At 38.8% G+C, this 22949-nt stretch overlaps 1 protein-coding gene across 3 annotated transcripts in view; it reads left to right on the top strand.

Annotated features, from left to right (window-relative positions):
- The window catches only part of ATM (ATM serine/threonine kinase), a 120158-nt gene that overhangs the window by 38029 nt on the left and 59180 nt on the right, over positions 1-22949 (top strand). For 2 of the 3 annotated variants that reach the window (XM_048844502.2, XM_075127183.1), the window contains 15 exons: positions 60-285; positions 1081-1218; positions 2195-2320; positions 5568-5657; positions 7353-7524; positions 8803-9002; positions 9569-9651; positions 9756-9911; positions 10453-10528; positions 11046-11176; positions 11775-11895; positions 16341-16517; positions 19444-19613; positions 19935-20181; positions 20861-20979. In XM_048844502.2, the coding sequence (XP_048700459.2) occupies positions 60-285; positions 1081-1218; positions 2195-2320; positions 5568-5657; positions 7353-7524; positions 8803-9002; positions 9569-9651; positions 9756-9911; positions 10453-10528; positions 11046-11176; positions 11775-11895; positions 16341-16517; positions 19444-19613; positions 19935-20181; positions 20861-20979 (2232 nt within the window). The remainder of the gene's footprint in view (positions 1-59; positions 286-1080; positions 1219-2194; positions 2321-5567; positions 5658-7352; positions 7525-8802; positions 9003-9568; positions 9652-9755; positions 9912-10452; positions 10529-11045; positions 11177-11774; positions 11896-16340; positions 16518-19443; positions 19614-19934; positions 20182-20860; positions 20980-22949) is intronic. The other variant, XM_048844508.2, reaches the window with a different exon arrangement.

The raw sequence follows: 22949 nt of genomic DNA on the forward strand, positions 1-22949 counted from the left end.
TTAAAGGTACAGGTAGTAAAACAGGATGTCACAATAAGAGCAATGTGTTTTTCTTGAAGCGTGCAGCACACACAAGACAAAGGAGAAGTCAGTTTCTTGGAAATAGAAGAGCTGTATCTACAAACAACTTTTGATGAAATGGCTATTTTCACCAGCCTTGCAGTGAACATTGCAGATAAAAATCTGTCTGGTTCAGGACTTGCTGTCAACCAAAACCATAGAGAAACACTGGAGCACTGTCTGTTAGTGGTGTCAGAACAGCTTTTAAACAGCTACTCTTCTGAGGTGAGTTAGAAATGAACATTGAAGTCCACGTTCTGCTTATTTCTGTATTTTAAAGTCACAGTCACATGTGCTTTTCCTTGAATTTTAGCAGTTTTCCTGTTAAAACTGAATTGCAGGCAATTTTAAATATTTCCTATAAAATGAAGTAGACAAATGTTTGTTTCCCTATAATGCTCTTCAGGATACCCCAAACAACTTACATGGGAAATAGTTACATGATCTGCAAACTAAGAAGTATACATAAAATTACAATTTTGACCATTTTTCTCCTTCCATACAATTTCTGCCCTCCATAATTCGAAGTTTTGTTGAAGTACCTAATTAAACATCTCAGGTGAAGTCCTGGCCCAATTCAGTAAATGTTAGAGCTCTCATTGATAGCAGTAGAGCCAGGATTTCACCTTAGTGGTGACTATCAGCTTGTGCCTGGGAAGAAAAGGAATTGCAATTTTGAACATTCCAGTTCCTTAGACAAGGCTGCACTGTTGTCAGTATCTTACTGTTCTTGAACTGGCTTATTCCTGGGTTTGCCAATGATCTTGAGCAAGTCACATAAGTTCTGTGCCTACATCTGCTCATCTTTAAATTACAGATAAAAATACTTACCTATTTTACAGGAGTGTAATGAAGCTGTTTGTAAAGTTCTTTGTGATCCTTTGTTGAAAGGCTGTACAGTATAGAAGAGAAGTATTAATGTAATAAACTTTAAAGCATTAAAAGAACCATTAATAGCTATGTAAGCTGCTGAAGCACCATTTACTGTAAAATTTATGATGTATTTATATTATGCATTAGATTTATTCCAAGTCTACTACTGCAGAACACCTAGTCCGATGTGCCAGTCTCTTGACTGGTGTTCTTAGCTGCTATTGCTATGCTGGCACATTAACTGAAGAGGATGCATGTAAATCAGAATTGTTCCATAAAGCTAAGGTTAGTAATAATGTGTGTTCGATAACTGTAAAGAAAACAATATTCAATAACATTAAAATGATGAATAATTATTAAAAATGAGTATTTTCATATTTTCAAAACATAAAACAATTGTTTCTGCTGGTTTTTGCTTAACAAATCTGTCACAGTAGGTGACAGAATTCAATACGTATTTAATGTATGGGGACTAGATTAAATATTTTCTCACTATTACTAAAATAATTATATAGAATTTTCTTTTTTAAGCTGTAACAGAAACTAGGCATAACTAAAATTACATACACGCTACTGAAACTACAATTATTTTGCAATTGAAGATATTCTAGTTATTAAAATTTTGCCTACTTGCTTTTGGGAAAATATAAAAAATCAAAATGATCAGTGTCCAGATAGCTAAGGGGTTTGTTAATAAGCTAATGGCACCCTTCACCTCTAGGTCACTTGTGCAGATCTATCCATATTGGTAATGAATTAGTCACTGAGAGCACTTTGACTTTTTGAACTTATTTGGTAGTTCTGCTCTAATTCCCTAGTAGCCATGTATCTATAAAGCCACCATCACTACTAAAACTGTTTAACTTCTTTGTTGGGAATCTGAGTAGGTAGGTCAAAGACTGAACACACATGGAGATTGAATGATCTTTTCATGACTAGAGGTGGTGCCTTGCATCAGAGTTGAAGCACAATATCAGGGCAATATGGACAAATGCCATGTTTTTCCTTAGTGATTAGAAAATTTGAATTTCTATCAGGCCTGTGTGGTCAGTTCAGCACCTCTAGAGAGCAATGAATGTTTAAAATGGAAAAAAAAAAGCAAACCTTCCACTCTAAAACTACTAACTCATGACCTAAATAGCGAAGCTTAAATGTGCAGCAGAACCACGTCTGTGTGTACATGCGTGCATGCAGTCAAATAAGGGAAATATGTGACTGAGAGATTTTTACTACATTGTATTTGTATTTCTGTTTTTAATAGTCTCTCATGCATTATGTTGGAGAAAGCATTTCTCAGTCTAAAAGTAAACTAAACGAAGACTCTAGGATCATCTCGTTGAGGACTTTGATAACCTTGTGTACCAACTGCTTATGTAATTGTACCAAGGTAGGATATTTAAAAAAATGTTTGTCCATTATTTCTATTCTGTAATATATAGCTAACTTAACTGTAACTTTTAAAAAGCAACAATAATGTATTTTGTAAGCTTCTGAGATGTTTATCTCTTTCATATTTACTGAATTATGTATTGCATAGGGAAAAAACTATTCGAACATTAAAGTTGCACATTTATATCAGGAAATGCCAAAGTTAAGGCAATGATATGCAACTTCAACTCCTACCTCCTTATGAGCATGCATTACAGTAGTTTTCAGTTGCATGCTATTTCTCAAATACAGTACAATATAAAATACTTTTTTCTATAATCTTAAGTCCTTATCATTTTACACTTACATGAATTTCATTATCATCAATCAGTTTCTTTTTGACTGTTCTTTAATATAAATTCTCTATTCACTAAGGTATGTACTTTTTACTGTGTTCTCTCTCCAACCAGCAGAATGTTCTTTCTTAGATACAATTAAGAGGATCAGGCAGTTGACTATGAATTGTGAATTTAGGAGGCCTGTATATGCTAATATATATTCAGTATTGTTCCGATGCAAAACCATGCTCTGAAATTCCTAGCCTTTGTTTGCCAGAAGCTGGGAATGGGCGACAGGATGGATCACTTGATGATTACCTGTTCTGTTCATTCCCTCTGAAGCACCTGTCATTGGCCACTATCAGAAGACAGGATACTGGGCTAGATGGTCTGACCCAGTATGGCCGTTCTTATGTTCTTATCATAGAATCATAGAATATCAGGGTTAGAAGGGCACTCAGGAGATCATCTAGTCTAACCCCCTGCTCAAAGCAAGACCAATCCCCAGTTTTTGCCCCAGATCCCTAAATGGTCCCCTCAAGGACTGAGCTCGCAACCCTGGGTTTAGCAGGCCAATGCTCAAACCACTGAGCTATCCCTCCCCCCTATACTTACTCTGTAGTAAGTGGAGTACTATATATATCTGATAGAGTATATTACAATCATCCCTGTCTGGCATATGCAGAGTAGTACATGTTACTGCAAGGGCCTACACCTATATCTGAAGTAACAAAAAAATTGTATGGTGTAATATTTGAGAAATAATGAACCAGATCCTCAGCTGGTGTAAACTGATGATGCTTCATTAAGTCAGCTACAAGCTCTGTTGAAGTCAGCACTGGGGAAAAAAATTCTGTTGTTGAAAATTGTATACAATTATGTAATTAAAGGCTGTATTGTAAAGTCATTGAAGTCAGCAAAGCTATGCTGATTTGATTCAGCTGAGGGTGTGGCCCAGTGTTTTATCATGAAATTAAATACCATATTGTAGAGCATGTACACAACAGGGCAGAGCTCACAATGGATTTAGAACCTCAAGCGTGCAACCTTAACCCATAGCATTTCCTGCATTTCGAACGATTAATTATGCAATTTTAACATTCTCTTCACTTAGAGGGAGATTTTCAAAGGCACAAATAGACTCCCAACTTACATTTGGCCCTTTGAAAACTTCCCTCGTGATTTATGTGGAATTTCCTGGGCAAAACAGTAGCAAAAAAGAGGGGATAAAACATAAAAAGGAGCTTTACTCTCTAGAAATTGAAAGATCTTTTAGGCAGCAATAAATAGACAATGGTGAGAATAAATTTAATAACTAAATCAGTATTTGGTGAGACAAGACTAGAGTCTATTAGAGGGAGTCCCTCGTCTATCCACCTTAGTTGGTACTCAGTTTTGCACCTCACCCTGCTTCGGATATCCTGAGGTACATCAGAAATGAGGCTCCCTCCTGCACACCTTACAAAGTCTTCAGGAACCTTTATTTAGCCCTTTTGTTGCTTACGTGATCAGCAAAAGATGAGCTACAAATTCAGTGTGCACTTGACCCAGCCTGATTATAGGGAGTATAATATCTGATCCAAAGCCCATTGAAGTCAATGAGAGTCTTTCTGTCAACTTCATTTTGATGAGGACTTTAGTATGTTCTTAACACATTTGTATGTACATCCCAGCATCTTCTAATATATGCAGGAAGGAACCCCTCTTCTTCACCTTAGCAGCTGTGCCACAGTCTGCAGAACCAGGCTAGGCGATGGCAGTTTTAGCATAAACCCAACCCCCACTGTATTTTCCTGTTTGCAATATTCTGTTTAATTGCACTTCTCAACTTGTCACTATGCAGATAAGTTAGCTATGCATGCATGTGAAGCAAACCTCTCCTTAGCTGTGCAGCTTTTGAACTCATCAGAAAAAAATCTCCTGCATGTGATCCATGAGTAATTTTCAGATGTTCACCTGTCAGATCAAAACCAGTGCAGGATATTTCAGTCCCCACAGTTTGGCTCTATGACTATTTAAAAAAATTACCAGAATTATCGTTATAATTGAGAGAGGTGTTTTTAAACTCCCTGTGCTCAGAAACAAGGGACCCGTTTTTTGAAAATAATCTCTGTGCGGAGACCAAGCACAGCACAATTTTTGATCAAAAAAAGTTTCAGAAAGTTATGAGTGACTGAAATGGGGCTAGAATGCAGGCTGCTAGCCTTAGCTATAATATTTACTGCCACCGCTATCATTCAGTAAAAAAAAGTTTAATGCAACATAAGGTGCACTGTGTTGCATTAGCGTAAAGGTTAAAGTTGTAGCCACTCCTTGCAACAGCTCCTGGAATGAATATTTGTACCCAAAAAGACCCTTGAAAATAAAGATTTAATATTGAAATCCACCTCAGCTTTAACTATAGCATCACTAGGATGTGGCTGCCGCTTATAGATACATTACTAGAATGTTTTCTTTTTTTACACATCCTGGAGGCTACTACTCATTCTATGACTGTTTCTCAAGGTAATGCAATAAACAGGTATATGAGAGGATTTTAAAGAAATCGTGATTTTTTTTAAAATCTTTGATTAATATTCAATTTTTTTGTTTTCTCATTGGAGTTTTAAAAAAGTCATTTATCCAAAATGACACAGATGAGAGAGATTACAGTACCTCTCTCTGACACAAAAAACAGCCAAACTGATAACATTTTAGAAAAAAAACTTTTCTACTTGATTAGTAATATATTTGAACTTGCTTACAGACATGTTCCGTTTCGGATTTTTCAAGATAAATTGTAATGCATGACACACTCCTTTGAGATTGGAATCTGGACCTGTATTCTTAATATTATCTGTTTAATGTATTCACAGTGTGGATTCCTTTCTAAAAACAGAATATGTTATGTACTGTGATAACTGGTCTGTATACTTTACTTTCTGACAGAGCAGTCCAAGTAAGATCTTATCAGGCTTATTCCTGAGTTTGTTAACATCAAAGGCGATGAATGATTTTGTAGATATTTGCAAACATCTGGTAAGTATGTTTCTCTAAATGCTATGTTTCTTTGCATGAGGATTATTTATACAGTATAAATAACTCAGAGACAAACCAAATGTGATTTTATTACAGAAAACAAATTAGGCAATAAAAATATATCAGACTTAAGGGCCTTTCTAACTAGTAGTGTTTGTTTGGACCATTCCTACACGTGTGAACAATGAAAAAACATTGATCAAAATACTATACTAATCTTGTGTCCAAAATTTAGTTATATTGTTTAAGCCTTGTTTTGATACTATATGAATGAAAAGAGCACACTGATAAAGCTATAGAAATAATAAATTATAAGCCTCACTTTCATTAAGTGAATGAAAAATAGAAACACATTGTAAAGTTTACGTAAGTAGTTATGGCTTTTTGATCAGTTATTTTAACATCCACAAACAGCTTAATTTATGCTTAAGATTGTCAAAACACAAATCTTAGTACTCAGCCATACATCTTACAGCATCACCTGTTGCATTAGCTTGTACCTGTGCTTTTCGGTAATTGATTTGATAATAAATGCCAGAAATACTTGTCCATGTAACAGATCTGAATCAAGGTCAAATCTGGGAGCTGCAAGCACATAAGAATTTGCTTCCATTTCTTTTTCATTGTATTAAGCTCATCTGTTTTTTGTTAAATGTTTTTTTGCATTTGGAAAAGATGAAGGATTTTTATGCTGTTAAAGTAACTTTTTAAAGGTGCTCGAAAAATAAATATTCATGCTGAATTCTTCAAATATGTACACTTCTGTCCTACACTTAGTAGCAAGGGAACAGAATGTGGCATCACTAAGTTTAGTAAAAACCTGGAAACTGTATCCTCATCCACTTCCAATGCACCTTGAGCTGGGTGTCCAATCCAAATAAATAACATACTTAGTATTGTGCGTGAGGAGAAGCTGACAGTCTCACTACTGTTAGCTTGTCAGCCAGTTGGTTGAACCGTAATTATTTAGGGAGTCCTTGTGTCATGCTCTGGTTTCTTTCTAATCAGAAGTTTGCCAGTTTCTAAAGTAACGTTGGTGTTTAAGTGCTAACAATTCAGTCGACATTCTACGAAACCCCGAAAAGAAAGCAGTCTCTTTCCCAAAGAGCTCACCATCTAAAGAAAACAGTTCAAATCATACACAGTGCACTAGCTAACTAGAAGATGGGTTTATCGCAGAAGGCTGAAGTAAATATAATGCTTCATAGTTGATGACTTTAAGTTGGTAGGTTGCACAGAAGTGCAAACAGGGATTTCAGTGAGATTAACTACTATTATAATTATTATTTACTGTATGTAGTACAATACTGCTGAAGGGGCCCTGTCAAGAATCAGGACCCTACTGTGTGCTTGGAAATATACAAACAAGTAACAGGAAGACACCCTTTGGCTCAAAGAACTAGATGTATGACATGATGGGATAGGTAGAGAAAACAGAGAAGTGGAAAAATGTGAGGACAGGTAACAGCAAAATGAACACATGTTGTGTAGCAGAAAGTATTATTTTTTAAAAAAACTTATTGACCCAATGGTGTGCACAATACTAAAGTGAGTAAATTCATGATCTTAGCATCCCATGTCCTTTCTCACTCTGTTTGGTTCACAAGGAAATGATGGTCTGTTTCCATGTTCTGTTACCTATATGGCATCTTCAGCCACCGAAAATTTTTTACAAGAATGTGATGCTTTTGTTAGATGGTCTTTACTGGCAAACCAAGTGATGCTGGAGATGTAGACCTAATGGAAGACGATATTGAAGAGAGTGCAATGGAAGTAGATAACCATGTAGCCATGGACCGATTTGATGATCACTGTATCACTGACTTCGGTGATGCAAATGAGTCTGGGGAGATGCAAAACATAACTGGTAAGTGAAAGTATGCTTTCTGCCCAGAATTGTTTGCATAAGTGTAGGGCACATGCTTCTTTCAATCTTACACTGCCCACTTGTCTCACATCACAGTTAGGCAATACATTGGACCATTACAGTAGCTGGGATTGTAGTTGAGCCATTTGCTTCCCAGAACAATAACAGTGCTTAGCAATTCCGTATTGTTGTACAAACGTTAACTAAAGCCTTGGGAGGAAACTACTATTCTTAGTTTACAGTTGGTAAAACTGAAGCAGATAAAGTAAATAACTTGTTCAGGGTCACACAGTGAGTCTGTAGCAGAGCAGGGAGTAGAGCTCAGGTCTCCAGGTCTAATCACTAGTCCGTGCTTCCCTTCATACCCAGTACCAGGATATTTTCTTGTGTTTTCTAATTGTCTCTTTTCTTGCAGAGTAGGTCTATCACCTCTTTGGCAAGGTCAGCTTTCTCACATATCCAGACATGCAAAAGAGATGGCACTTTCCTTATCCATGACCCAGTTTTTTTTCCTACCAGGCTGGTTTGGCACCATCAGTGATATAGTGTTTTGTTTTGAAATCTGAGATCACCTTATGCCTTAGTCAGGACTATGATTTCTATTTTATTTTGGAGGGGAAAGATCATTTTGTTATGCTAATACTTCAAACTGTTCTTTGTCCGCTTATTCCACTGTGTTGAATGAGAACCTCTGGAATTAGTTCCTCCAGACCATTTGATAAATAATAGTAAACACTTGGAGTTGGTGACAGTGGCAGCAGCTCTGGACATTGCAGAAAATTGACTTGTATATGGAGCCATTCTCTCTAGGTCACAAATTTGGACCCAGTCAGTAGTATAGAGTCAGTTGTCATCACCTTAGGTTTGTTGGGTGGGCTTTGTAAAATGTGTGGAAATTTGTTTGTGGTCTCAACCAAATTCTGAGTGGCAAGTGTCCACAAAAAAACACATAACAAATGGTTCTGTTGATAGTCTGGTTGCCGGTTTTTGCACAGAGGCCTAGGGTATGTCTGGATATAGAGAGTGAAAAATACCCTTCTGTTTCTAGAGGTGGTCACTCTGGAACAGGGGCCTCACTTAGGATGGAGAAAGGTTGAGCTGCTGCTCTCCATACTGTACCTATTCTGTAGCTAAGAGACTTCAAGACTGCCAATCTTACATTTTTTTGAGAACATAATTTAACTTGATAAATGCACATAACTCTATCATATTTTTAATGTAACTTTTATTTTCCTAGAAGAAGCATTTTTTTGTACTTGACAAGAAATTTTTTTTCAGGTGCTATGAGTCCATTAGCTGAAGAACATTTGACAAAGCAGGATTTACTCCTCCTTGAAATTCTGAGATTTTTGTGTCTATGTGTAACTACAGCACAAATCCATACAGTCTGCTTCAGAGCTCCTGACATACGGCGGAAGCTGTTAACGCTAATTGATAAAAGTATATTTGATACTGCTAAATCACTGCATCTACAGGTGGTGAGTGTGATATTGAGAAACTTCTTGATTCAGCAGTTACCTCTCTGTACATAAACACTATCTCTGAAAGTCATACACACATTCTGTGGCCATTCTCTTGGACTCAGAAAAACTTATAGTGTCTGCTTCTGAAGATTTAAATTTTTTTTAAATAGCTTATAGGGTTTGTCAGAAACCAGACACTAGACTATTGGGCCATATGGTATCTTCCTTCAGTTTTCACCATTAGCAGGTGGCTTGGAGGTTGTGCAGTCTTATTCTCTGGGACAGAGTATAGGAACTCCTTTCTGACTACTAGAGCTGATATGTTTACGTGCCAAAATATAAGGTTTAATTGCCCATATTATTGTGCATCAAATAATTCATTTGAATGAAACAAATGTCAAATTATCTAACAGTGTAAAAATTGACATAAATATTTTCAATAATGCTTTGTCCTAAATATTGACATAAATATTTGACATAAAGCATTTAGCAGCCATTGAAAATGCTTATCCTTGTTATTTTGTTTTCGTGTGTGTATATAAAAATATGACTAATGTGTTCTATTTTTAATTATGCCTTAGTATTTAGTCCTTTTGAAGGAACTCCCAACTGAAGAAAATTTGTTGCCAGAAGACGATCTTCTCATGCTTCTCAAGCCTCTTTCGTAAGAAATAACATCAATTATATAGTAATAAAAATATTTTATTCAGCAACTATCTGGTTTTATTACTGTTTGGCTTGTAAAGCTATCTCTTCTTTCTTTCCCAGTGATGTGTGTTCCTTGTATCGTCGAGATCAAGAAGTTTGTCAAGCAATTCTAAATAATCTACTTCCCGTAGCAGTGGGGTTGGGCAAAGCCAACCCAAATGTGGAAGAAACAGGGGAAGTCCAAGGACAATTTTTAACTGTGGTGGGAGCATTTTGGTATGTTTTATTTATTTTATGCAGCAGTCTATTTCTTGGCTTGATGACTTATACACTTCTCCCATGTGAATCTTTTCGGGTGTCTGTTCTATATTAAAATTAGATCACTGATCCTCATAGCCACTAAGTGATAGTTTAAAGGCACGCTGAAAGGTAAACTTAGATCCAAACATCAATATGATGGGGCACTGGAACTCAGTGATTTCCAGATCCTGAGTTGTTTTTTAAATTCCTTAGTCCATTGCCAAGATAATTAAATAAAATTAACTGAGAGAAAAAAGAGAGAATTCTCCCTGCTGGCTTTACGGCAATAATTAACAAACACTCTTCCAAGTAGTGTTTATTATATTGATACACAAAGAAGAAAATAAATAGTCCTTTAAAACTCGGGGGAAAAGATGCTTGCTAATCAGGTCAGAAGTGTTACTTAAAAGCATCTAAGAATGAATTACAGAGAGCAGAGAGTAATCTCTGAAGACTTTTTTCCTGACATTAAGCTTGTAATAGTATTTTTCGTATATTTAAATGGCTTCTGTTTCAGGCACTTGACAAAGGAAGGGAGATGTACAGCTCCAGTAAGAGTGGCCCTACTGAACTGCATGAAAGCCCTACTTGAGGTGAACCATATTTTCCTATGTGATGTTAGTGTAGTACGGTGATACTCAGATCTTAGTGGTTCAGGAGCCAAATTAGCAATCAGCATTTCCCAAAGAGCCACAATAGTGTGAATTCATTGTTTCATTTTCTATAAGTACTATTCATATTTAAACAGTATGACGGTGAAATATTTAGTTTATATTAATTATATATATATATGTTATTCTCACAGCAAATAAGTTAATAACTTAGTGCAAGTTGATACCTTAATTGGTTAATAACATAGTAAAAGCATCCAGATTGGTTGATAACTTTAATGTCATGTGCTGCAAGGAGCCACAGGTAACATATTAAAGAGCCACTTTTGGCTCTTGAGCCTGGGGCTGAGTATTACTGGTGGAGTAAATGTAATACGAAATGTTTGTTTGAAAGTACTGTCGAAAGAGCTATTGCATACATCAGTATAACAAGTATGTCCAGTGTTCATTTCTGTATAAATTCCATACATATTTAACAACAAATGTTAATTTTCTTCAGGCTGATCCTCATTCAAATTGGGCTGTGCTTAATGTAAATGATAAAGATCTGCCTGTGAGTGATGCTTTCCCACATTTCCTCGCAGATAGCTACCATCAAGTTTGCATGCTTGCTGCAAAGTCAATAACCAGGTGATAACCTAGACCTTTTTGTAGTTTGTTTAGGTAATCAAATCAGTGTATTTAAGGATAATAGACAGTTTTTCTCTTTTGCGTGCTATGTAGCTCTTGTGTAAAACCCATTGTGTGTAGACCCTTCATGTAAATATACTTATCTTCATGGAAAAAATAGACTAAGTACTGTAGATAACGTGATGCCTTGTGCTAGACAAGCAATGATTTTGTCCTTTGCCTAAATAAGAGAGCTTCTGAGGAACTCTTCACAAATATTAATGAATTTGTCCTTGCAGTGCTCCATGAGGTAAAGACTACAGTGACAAAGGATGAGAGTTTGGGTCCTTTGCTCCCTGGTTGGCAGGGATTGGAGAGGACTTGGACACTTTCAGTTGATTCCTCTCCCTTCCACCCAGCAAATGCTCATACTTCCATCTGAACATTTTTGGTTGGAGGAAGGGTTGACTCAACACAAGGCCTTTGAAAAATGCGGATTCCAGACACCGCCTTCTGTCCCTCAAAACAAAGAAACCGTAATATATACCTTGTAAAATATACACCAGTTCTGAAGATTAATTGTTGGGTTAAATAATTGTTGTCCTCATTTTACTTTAAGTTTGTTCCAAGATGTGAAACAGAGAGATTCTTCTGGATTGCCAAAAGCTCTTCCTTTGAAGATCCAACAAAAGGCCTTTGAGAATGTATACTTCAGAGTTCAAGAAGGAATGAGAGATCTGGTAATAAGATCTAATCATTAAGCATGTGTAAATGTTCAGGGCCATATGCTTCATTTTCTAAGAACTTTGTCATTGCTAGAAGACTGTCATTTTTCATGACTAGTGAACCAAGGGGCAACATTTTTCACTAGGCACCTCCCTTGTCACTGTCCTGTCCGTGCTACAAATGGTTAAACCCTTTTAATGCTGCCATTTTCCAGACTGCTAGCCCTCTGAATACTTACTAATCATAATAATCATGATTATTACAGTAGTCTAAGGATCAACCAAAAATGGCGTTTCATTGTGCTAGGCACTGTACAGACACATCATAGTAGACAGTCTCACCTCAAAGAGTTTCCAGTCTAAATATTTAAGTGCCTATATTTATGTGCCTATGTCCATAGCATTTGATTACTAAATTTGGTGCACTTTAGATCTTCCTTTTATCTATCACTCACTGATTTAATATTTTATTATTAATAAGAAACATTATATAAGCATGTAGACAGTTTTCTGTCTCTGTTTCCCTGGTGCACAGTCACTATTATGTGAAACATCATCTGGGATAAAAGCAGGTTTTCCAGGCATCGCTGTCAACCATTATCTGCCTCTACAAGCTTTTCTAAAGACGTTACCAGTGAATAGTTCCTGAGAAAGGAGATAGTGGTCTTAGTATAGTTACTACTAGACAGGTGCTCCCTTCAAAAAGCACTTCCACAATTGACATAAATTGGCACCCATGTGGGCTGTTTCAGAGGTTACCATTTTGAATAAACAGTGAACTTGAAATACTCTGTCATCTCCAGAGGTAGTTTCTTGAAGTCAGGGTTTAAGTTCATGGTATATGTGATGTAGGGAAGCAGTGGATGCAGGAGTGAGAATGCATGATTGTTTTTTGAGTGCTGGTCCCTGTGTGTATTCCACATGTGGGTACTCCTGCATATCATGCATCTTAATTTGGAGATTTCTAGCAAGTAGTGTCCATTGGTCTCCAAACGAGCAGTTGTTACCGTGTTCTGAACTGAAGGCTTAAAGGGCAGTGTGGACTAATACCTCTCCAGTTCTTTCTTATTACCACATGGCCTGAGTTGGAATCTTCTGTCCACAGATTTCTTTTTGCTGCTTTCTCTTAATGAGACTGTAAATATATTGTGAATAGGTTTAGTATTTTAGTGTAATATTTTAATCTTAGCATAGTTAGTATAGCTTAGTTTTCTTGTCTCGGGGTGTCTTTCCCTATGCACAAAGACTGTGCCCAGAGTCCTTGAGTTAAAGAACTGTGTATCCTGCCCCCACTCCTTCTCCATGAGTAACAAGCACCAACGCTGCCTCTACTGCCTGGAAAAGGCACGTACCTCTGCCAAGTGCAGCATTTGCTGCTCATTTCCCCCACCTGCAAAGCTCCTGGGCTCCAGCTGAGAAAACATCTGATGGAGACGGCTAGAGACCTCCGTCTAATCCAGGCCAGGGGGACCCCTTTTTACATCAGCCTCAACCAATTACTAGTACCCCTCTGAGCACTAACTCAGGAGTGGAAGTCAGAGCTGCTAAGCCCAAGGAGTTGTCATCCAGGGCTTCTCATGAGAGTAAGGAGCACTCACAAGCATAAGGACAGATCTACTTCCAGATCTGCTTCCAGGGGAAGGGATCCCTCCCCAACTGTGTCCAAGTTGGGTGAGTCCCCGTGTGTTGGTCTTAAGGAATTAGGCTTACTTAAACCCTCTGGCCATGAGAGCAAGGCATGAAGGAAAAAGAATCCTCCAGTACCAACGCCTGTTCTGGCTCCTAAGCCTGAGGATCGGCACCCACCGAGACCATCTAAGAGTTCACATATAGACTCTTCAGTGGTACAGTACCATCTCATCCCTGTAAAACCTGCCATCCATGATGACTATAGATGTGCCAGATCCATTGATCCTGACTACTGTAATGCCCCAGACTCCAGGACAGACTGAAACTTACACCTCACCTGTGGATATCTTTATCCTTCCTTATCCTCAGTCTCATTATCTTTTGGGTCTTACCTTTCTGAAAGACATTGTCACTCCAGAGGAGAAAACTACTTCAAGGAGACAGGAACATTCACCTTGTCACCCCTTAAGATGGAGCTTTCATCTACCAGTACTGACAGCTCTGCTGGTGGAATGGGAGCTGGCCTTCTCTTCAGAGGAGTTTGAGGTTCCAGGCGATCCTTCACCCCCATGTAGGGACGTGAGTCTGGACAGATACTCGAGAAGATCCAGTGTCCATCCTTCACCCCAATATGACTACCCAAGGGACTGATGGTACAGTGACCCTCAACTGGTCGACCCTTCCTACTGGCCCGATTAGGGCTCCTGGGATCCCTACAGTAGACATCCTGGCTCCACCCATGCAACCCACCGTACCACTCTCATGCAACACCTACACTCTCAATTGGAGCATGAGATAGAGGAGATTGAGCCGGATCCACAGGTACCAATAGGTGTTTCATCTTCCTTGCCAGAAGCTGCAATTGCCCCATCTTCGCCATCTTCACCTGGTGACCACAGGCAATATTAGGAGCTTCTGCAGAGAGTAGCGTATGACCTCCATATTCCAATAGAAGAAATCCAGGATATCCAGCATTGTCTCCTTGACATTTTATAACCTCCTGGTCCCAGTAGGGTGACCTTCCCAGTACGGAAGCCATGATGGAACTAGCAGAGGTGGTCTGACACACTCTGGTCTCTTGTATCCCCACTGTGCAAGGACTGAGAGATGCTATTTTGTATCAGCCAAAGGAGCTGAGTTCCTGTTCCTCTTTATACACCCAGCACCCAACTCCCTGGTGGTGCAGGAAGCCACTGAGTGGTCTAGATTACAACATCTCAAGGCTACACTGACAGGTAAGGATTCAAAATGACTTGATCTGGGGAGGAAGACTACACGTTTTCAGTTCCATAACTATCAAGCTTTGTTAGCAAAATATTATTTCAATAATTATTTTTGGGTTTTAGACTTTAAGAACAAACTCTCTTAAGAAGACAGAGCCCAATTCCAGGCCCTCATTGAGGAAGACTAACTATTGGCCAGAATGACCCTTCAAGCTGCAATGGATGCAGTTGATACTGCATCTAGAGGGATAGCCACAGGCATAGCCATGAGGCATGAGTCTTGGCTGCACTCCTTGGGGTTTCTAATGGAGGTTCAAAATACCATAGAGAATTTGCCTTTTGAAGAGTCTAGCTTATTCGGAAAGAAGATGGACGAGTCCCTACACTTGTTGAAGAACAGCCCTCCACTTCTTGGACATTTACAACCCAGCTACCTGGAGCTCCATCCATACATTCACAAAGCATTACACATTAGTTCAAGCCTCCTCTGCATATGCAGCTGTTGGGAGTGCAGTATTAGAAGTATCTATACCAACTGCATCTTTGACACTCCTCCCCATCCCATCCCCCCCATTTAAATACTGCTTGTTAATCACATTTGTGTGGAATACACATAGGGACCAGCACTTGAAGAAGAAATGGAGGTTGATTACATGTAACCGGAGGTTCTTCCAAGGTATGTGGTCCCTAGCTGTATTCCACTAGCTGCCCTCCTTCCCCTGTGCTTCAAATCTTATCTGATTTGCGGAAAGAAGAGGAACTACACTACCCCTTATGCCCTCAGTTCTTAGCATGAAGAAAACAACTGCACACGTGTAGACTAATTGACACTACTTGCTACAGATCTCCAAACTCAGGTGCATGGTGCCAATGTGTGGCCATCTGTGGAATTCAAATGGAGACCACACATCTCAAAGAACCTTCATTACAGGTAAGTAACCTCAATTTTATGCAGATGCTTTCAGAGGTACATAGATGCTAACAGAGAGAACATTTTTCTCTCTCTCTTTCCAGAGATTGTGCCCATGAATATTGTATCTGTGTAGTGTAAAAACAAAGGGCTTACATTTTCATAAGAGAAATATTTCCGTGTTCTGTGCAGTAACTTTCACAAACCCCAAATTTGGTTTAAAAATGACAAGACTGGGGGAGAATTAGAGAAAGGGATAAGCTGCATTCATGTTGTAGGATAATTGGAATTCCGTTGGGGGATATCCATACAGTTTTCTCCCTCGCATCTGTCATTTTTTCTTCTCCTTTCCCAACACATGATGGCTTCTTGACTTTTCTTCCAAGTCTTAAGGATTCTTTCATATTTTTCTTTGTTTTAGCATGTATTCCCAACCTCAAATTACAGTCACCAGCCTTCCAAGTAAGATGATTGCATGAGACTGACTTGATAGCTCAGCAGCGCTGTTCCATAGGAGGGGAGAGGGGGCAGTTGAATTCCTAAGCCATCCATTCCATTCCCCATATGCATCTCAAGAGCTCAACATACTGCCCCCTTTATATTGTTATGAAGAGTGTTTTTAGTTTTTTAGCTCATGTAAGAGTTCAGAGGCTCCCATTTAACATTCTTAACAGTTATTTCATTCTTAATCGATGAAGGCACGTGGTGGCATGAGCCCTGAAGACCTCTTGGATGAGCAGTGTAATAGAAGAGCAGTTCTTCTGTTGCTGATAACCATGGTTTTATGTTGCAGTCCTGTGTGTGAAAAGCAGGCTTTGTTTGCTATTTGCCAGTCTGTGAAAGAAAATGGATTAGAGCCTCACCTTATAAAAAAGGCAAGTATACGGGAGAAATGCTTCGTATAGTTAGGTTATAACTTATACAAGTAAAGCAGAGTTGTAGTGTGTAGCCTTTATTTTAAATTGAATTGATTGAGAGTTCTGTGTTACCTCACTCTGAGTTCAGCTCCTGTGCGGCCACAGTTTTTCAGATTAATGTGGTGAAAGTTACCCTTTATAGTTCTTTTAGATTGGGAGACTCTTAGGAGCACATGAAAATCAAATACAGTGACCACAACATAGTGACATGTAAAACAGTCTTGGTTGTATTCATATGTTACACTCACATAATGTCTACACAACCTGAGAGATTCCAAGCAATAGCCCAAGATGATATTGAGTCTGGTGGATCTCTTAAATGGTGGCCATTGATAGAGGGGGTCTTCCATCGGTGTCTTCCCACTTTTACCTAACCAGAGAACCTCATTTATATTGTTTTTCTGACCACACCTAACACCTTATTCATATGCAGGAGGGTTCCAACCTCTTTTTCCTTATCTGTACTTCCATACCCATAAATTTTGGGGTGCCTCACTTTCCATAGGTTGTTCTCTTAGTTCCCCTGTTCCTTATTAGCATCAACCTGTTTCCAGGGTGACCTATGGTCAGAACAGAACTTTGTGTGATGTTACAGCTTGGTGTCTTGCAGTTTACTGCAGTCTGTTTTTCCTTAACATCACTTATTGGCACATCTTTTACAGTAATCTTGTGGTTTTATTGGCATAGAGTCAATCTTAGATCACCCACTCATGTCAAGTCTCCTTAAGCCTGCAGCCTAGTGTGGCTAAGCTAAAATCTTATAGGCCCCAGCTTATAGGCCTTGCATTACAACCAGGCCTTGCTTGTATACCTAATATGCATTTATCAGTCGTAAATACTTGTCAATCTTATACTTCTAGAATCCTATCTTACATCTGTACCTACAACTGAAATCTATTTAGCACACGTTAATGATATATGAAATAACTAATGAATTGACCATAACACTAGGTAACACACTGATAAATAAATTAATTGGCTACAAGTGCTATAAAGGGTATTTAGTTAATGCTGAAAATTTTTATAGCTCTTTCATTGTATGCAAACAGACTGGCTAATTAATTTTTTTACTTACTAAAATACCTCAGTGATTGTTTTAAGTTTCTCATGTTAAAATAAAGAATATGCAATAATTCTAAGGTTAACATTTTTGTAATAACTCCTGTATTTTCATGGACATCTTTAAACTATAATCAGGATCACGCACTGTAAATATTTTTGCCAGGGATGGTGGAACCAGGCAGGTAAAGGAGGCTAGGGCCCCCAAAGTGGAAATATTGTGGGGGCTCTGTCCCTGCATAAATTCATACATGCCCAGGGGGCTAGGGAGGAGGTGAGAGCAGAATCCAGAGGTGCTGGAGCTGCCACCACAAAGCCTGAGATTGTTCTGGAAAGCAGGGACAGGGACCTTCTGGGGCTCAAGCAGTTTCTATGATGCCTGGGATCTGGCCAGGACGCAGTGAGCAGCACCCAGAGGTGCTGGAGCCACTGCCATGGTGCGCTGGATCAGGCCAGGCATCAGGGAATAGTACCCAGAGGGTCTGGAACAGGCCTGGGAAGGATCTGGCTTGACTCCCCTCATGCCATCAGCTGAGTCTCACTGCCTCGCCTCATTCCCTCTCCATTCCCCACCCCGCTTCGCAATGACTGTCTGTCTCCCTCCACCCTAGATTTTAGACCCAGTTAAAGATGCTTACAATCGAACAAAGTAAAGTCAGTTTTTCCATATGCAAAACATGTAAAATGATAAGTGCGGTCTACTGAAAAATGCAATGTTCCTTTGTATTTGTCATTTAAGAGTATGTTTTCCCCCCAGCTTACTGTATTTTGCTATTACATTTGACAAACAACGAGAAAAAAAAAAAAGGCAAATGATAGCCATAATTAAAGATTCCATCCCTCTCCACATAAGGGAAAATGGTGCTATGGCAGGGGTGGGCAACCTATGGTCCAGGGGCCGCATCCAGCCCTTCGGATGTTTTAATCTGGCCCTTGAGCTCCCGCTGAGTAGCAGGGTCCAGGGCTTGCTCCGCTCTGGCACTCCAGCCAGGGAGCGGGGTCGAGGGCTTGTCCCGCTCTGTGTATTCCGTGGCTCCGTGCGGCTCCCAGAAGCAGAGGCACATAGGGGCAGCCAGAGGACTCCGCACACTGCCGCTGCTCCTGCCCCAAGCACCACCCATGCAGCTCCCATTGTCTGGGAACTGAGGCCAATGGGAGATGCGGGGGCGGCACCTGCGGACGGGGCAGCGCGCAGAGCCACCTGGCTGTGCCTCCATTTAGGAGCTGGAGGAGGAACATGCTGCTGCTTCCAGGAGCTGCTTGAGGTAAGCGATGCCCGGAGCCTGTACCCCTCCAATGCCCCAATCCCCTGCCCCAGCCTTATCCCCCTTCCATCCTCTGAACACCTTGGTCCCAGCCTGGAGCACCCTCTTGCACCCCCAACCCCTCATACCGAGCCCCATGCCAGAGCCCACACCCCCAGCCGGAGCCCTCACCCCTCCCTGCACCCCAACCCTCTGCTCCAGCCTGGAGCCCCCTCCTGCACCCTGAACTCCTCATTTCTGGCCCCACCCCAGAGTCCACACCCTCGGTCGGAGCCCTCACCCCCTCCTGCACCCCAACCTCCAATATCGTGAACATTCATGGCCCGCCATACAATTTCCATACCCAGATGTGGCCCTCAGGCCAAAAAGTTTGCCCATCCCTGTGCTATGGTATAATATCGGTCATTTCTACTATGTACTACTTAGAAGTTGAACTATATAAATACTATTAAAAGAGCAAAAAGATGTTGAAGGTGAGGCTTTGAGACATGTAACTGCTGAGGGTGCTGCAGCACAACGTATACGCTGCATGTTATCTCACAGTCTTACTTATTGCACAGGTTTTGGAGAGAGTATCGAACGTTTTTGGCTATAAAAGTATAGAAGACTTCATGATTTCCCAGTTAGACTATCTGGTGCTGGAGTGGCTGAGAATGAAAGATAGTGGATATAGCCTATCTGCTTTTCCTTACATTGTTTTGAACTACTCTAGCCTTGAGGAGTTCTACAGGTAGGTTTATACATAAAATGTATGTGAAATCAGGTTAAACTAGTTTTATTTAAGACCATGAAACATGCTATCTCAAGTATCAAAATAATGTAATTTTGCTTCTTGTACTGTAAGATTTTGCTTTAAAAGGCGTGTAGTTAAGTCTTTAAAATTAATTCCAGTTATCATGTCTATTACCTGCTATTATGTTGGAGATTTATTTTATAGCTGTAACTAGACAGTCATACAACATATCAACTATATTATGTTTAAAAGGTAGGGTATTTCAAAAATTCCATTGTAATTCAAGGAAAATTTTGAAATATATTTGTTTACTTGTAGGGCTTGTTATAAAGCTTTGGTTCCACACCTGGTGATTAGAAGTCAGTTTGAAGATGTGAAATCTATTGCTAACATGATTGAAAAAGACTGGCGGCAGCTTCTAGCATGCTGCTTTCCAAAGATACTTGTAAATATCCTTCCCTATTTTGCTTATGAAAGCCCTGGAGATAGTGAAATAGCACAACAGAGAGATACAGCTTATAAAGTCTACGACATGCTTAAGGATGAAAACTGCTTAGGAAAACAGGTACCTATTTTAATGTACTTTGTTTCCTTTATAAATGCATAAACTGGTGTATGACTTGTAATGGACTGGAGGAGAAAATAGTAAGTAATAGGTCAGATAATTCAGGTCTTCAACTTAGGATATTTTGCAATAAAGTAAGTCAAAATTTGGTATTTTTATTCTGAATCTTTCAAGTAAGGTCAGCTGTGCTGTCTTAAAGCCACACTGTCAACTGGAAATCTAAAACATTTCAAAATATGAATTAAAAGTTGTTATGCTTTTGCAGTCACATTTGCCTATGTTTTAAGTTTTTTCTCTCTGATTCTCTGTGAAGCCTTCTCCCATCCCCCCAACAGGGGCACTGACTATTCGTGGGAACTAATGACTATACATAATGTTATGTCAAATGCAGAATGTAAATAAACTGAAAATATAGAGAAACATTTAATTTATGGTGAATCTTAGGTGTTGTAATTACAGTTGGTAAAACATTTCTAGAAAGAATTGTGATTTCTAAGTTGATTGTGTCCCTTTAATTTTAAGATGGACAACTCAAAGGATAAATAGGTAGCTCAGACAAGAAGAAAAAGAAGTTACCTCAGAAAAACACAAATTGAAATTGAGACCTTCAGAGTTAAAATATTTCCGTATTAAAGCTGTTCATATGAAAACATTAAATGTATCTAATGTTGTTTTCTAGCAGATTGACAATTTATCTCACAGTAACTTGCCAGAGATTGTAGTGGAGCTGCTGATGACCCTACATGAGCCAGTCAACACCAAGGCAGGAGAAGGAGGTGACCTAAGTAAATTTACAGGGTATGTAGATATAGACTTTTAGAAGAAGATGTATTTCATACCTTTTTACTTATATACAACATTTTGCATGTGTGGGGTGTGTGCGTCCCAGCATATGCTCTCAAAATTTCTTCTAGGATTTCAAGAGAGCAAAATAGAAGAGTGGGTATTTCAGTTCAGAGAGATTTATTACCCCTCTCTTTCCATAGTTTCAATGAGGGTGAAAGACACACCTCTGTCAAGGGTTTGGCTGGATCCAAATAACTTTGGCTCAGCTCTTGCATGGGTTGGTCTTAGTAGCATCTTCAGCTTGTGAATATATAATCTTGTTTATGCATCTTCAACAGGGTTGTAAATCTTCAACTTTGTGGTTATATTGTTTTTGTCTTTCGAGCGGGAAATTCTCAGAACATTTCTAAACTTGATTTTAACTTTTTTATTCATTTTATTTTCTGAGATTCCTTTAATTCATCAGTGCTTAAGAGATGAAATGTTCTTTCTCAAATGAGTCAAAACACTCATATTTTATATATGAAAATCGGATTTTAAAATAATCTTTTTAAACTTAAATTATTCTTAGAGAATTTTTAAATACAAGTGGTCATCTTTTGCAATCCTAGAAAAAAAGTTTCTTCACATCCTTTAATAAGGGGGAGCGCTTCCATTCTTTGAAAAGACACTTACCGGTGTTCAAACTTTTCTCAAGATTACAATCTACAGTAGCAATTAAGACTCCTACCAAACACGGTGTGCAAATCAAATATCACAATAGCATTTAGATATATTTTTCTAAAATGATATAGAATATTAGGCCAAAATACAAGTTATAAAGCTGCATTCCAGAGTCCGTACAACGTGACCTGGAGGTGCTGAGTACAATTTTATGGCCATCATTCTTTATGATGTTTTTCGTATTTGTCACTTACTGAGAAAAAGCAGAGATTTTGTGGGAGTTTCTCTAGTGAGACTAAACATTTTATTTAATAAACTCAAGCATGTAAGCTATTATTCTTCAAGCATCATGTATGTGTATAAAGTTACTGCATCTTCTGAAATTCAGCAAAGGCAAAGAGCAGTTTGTAATAAATTGTATTTTATTAATAACCATTTTTGCATCAGTATTGAGGTTTATCCTCCTTCCCTCCATCCATTAGTTTCTAACATTATGTGTAGTTTAGGCACTGAGTATTTGAATAAGACTACCGTTTGTAGGGTGACCAGATGTCCTGTTTTTATAGGGACAGTCCCGGTTTTTGGGACTTTTTCTTATATAGGCACCTATTACCCCCCACCCCCATCCTGTTTTTTCACAGTTCCTATCTGGTCACCCTAGCCGTTTGCCATATTTCTCCCTGACAAGCATGGGTTGGTTCTCTTAGTTCTTTATTACATTCTGGACTGAACTGGGAGCAGGGCTGTCATTTTAGAGGATTTCCAGCTATAAAATTCTCTTGTGTAGAGTTGGTCTACTAAAATTCCTCATTGGCTGACTTCAGAGCATGCTGAAAGATTTATTTATTTCATTTGACCTGTTTTTCTATGTTGACTGTTTCTGGACCCCCAACCCTTTGCTTTCAAATCTGCTACCCTTCTGTTTTCTTTATTCTTACCAGTTTCTGTTTGATCCCTTTATGATTGGAGTAACATGCATGATGACTATGATTTATTCTTGTGAATTACATTTTTACAAGGTCTGGGAGTGGATTTGGCTGATTGGCTTGTATTTAATTTCATGTTTTTGTATTTTGGTGTTTGGTGCTTTGATAACATGCCAAAAGCATCCTACAATTGGATTAAACAAAACAAGTGCAAATATTTCCCTATAGAAATGAAGTCTTTATGTTGTATTTGGAGATTACATCTCATTTTATTTGTATTTGTTAGTTTGCTGGGAAGTATAACTAATTCTCCACTTATTGCTGAAAATATTACTGTTATGTAGGAAGAATTTGTACTTTGCTGTATTTTTTCACACTAGTTACTATATAGCA

This window comes from Caretta caretta, chromosome 1, assembly GCF_965140235.1.
Source record: "Caretta caretta isolate rCarCar2 chromosome 1, rCarCar1.hap1, whole genome shotgun sequence".
Taxonomy (NCBI): Eukaryota; Metazoa; Chordata; order Testudines; family Cheloniidae; genus Caretta; species Caretta caretta.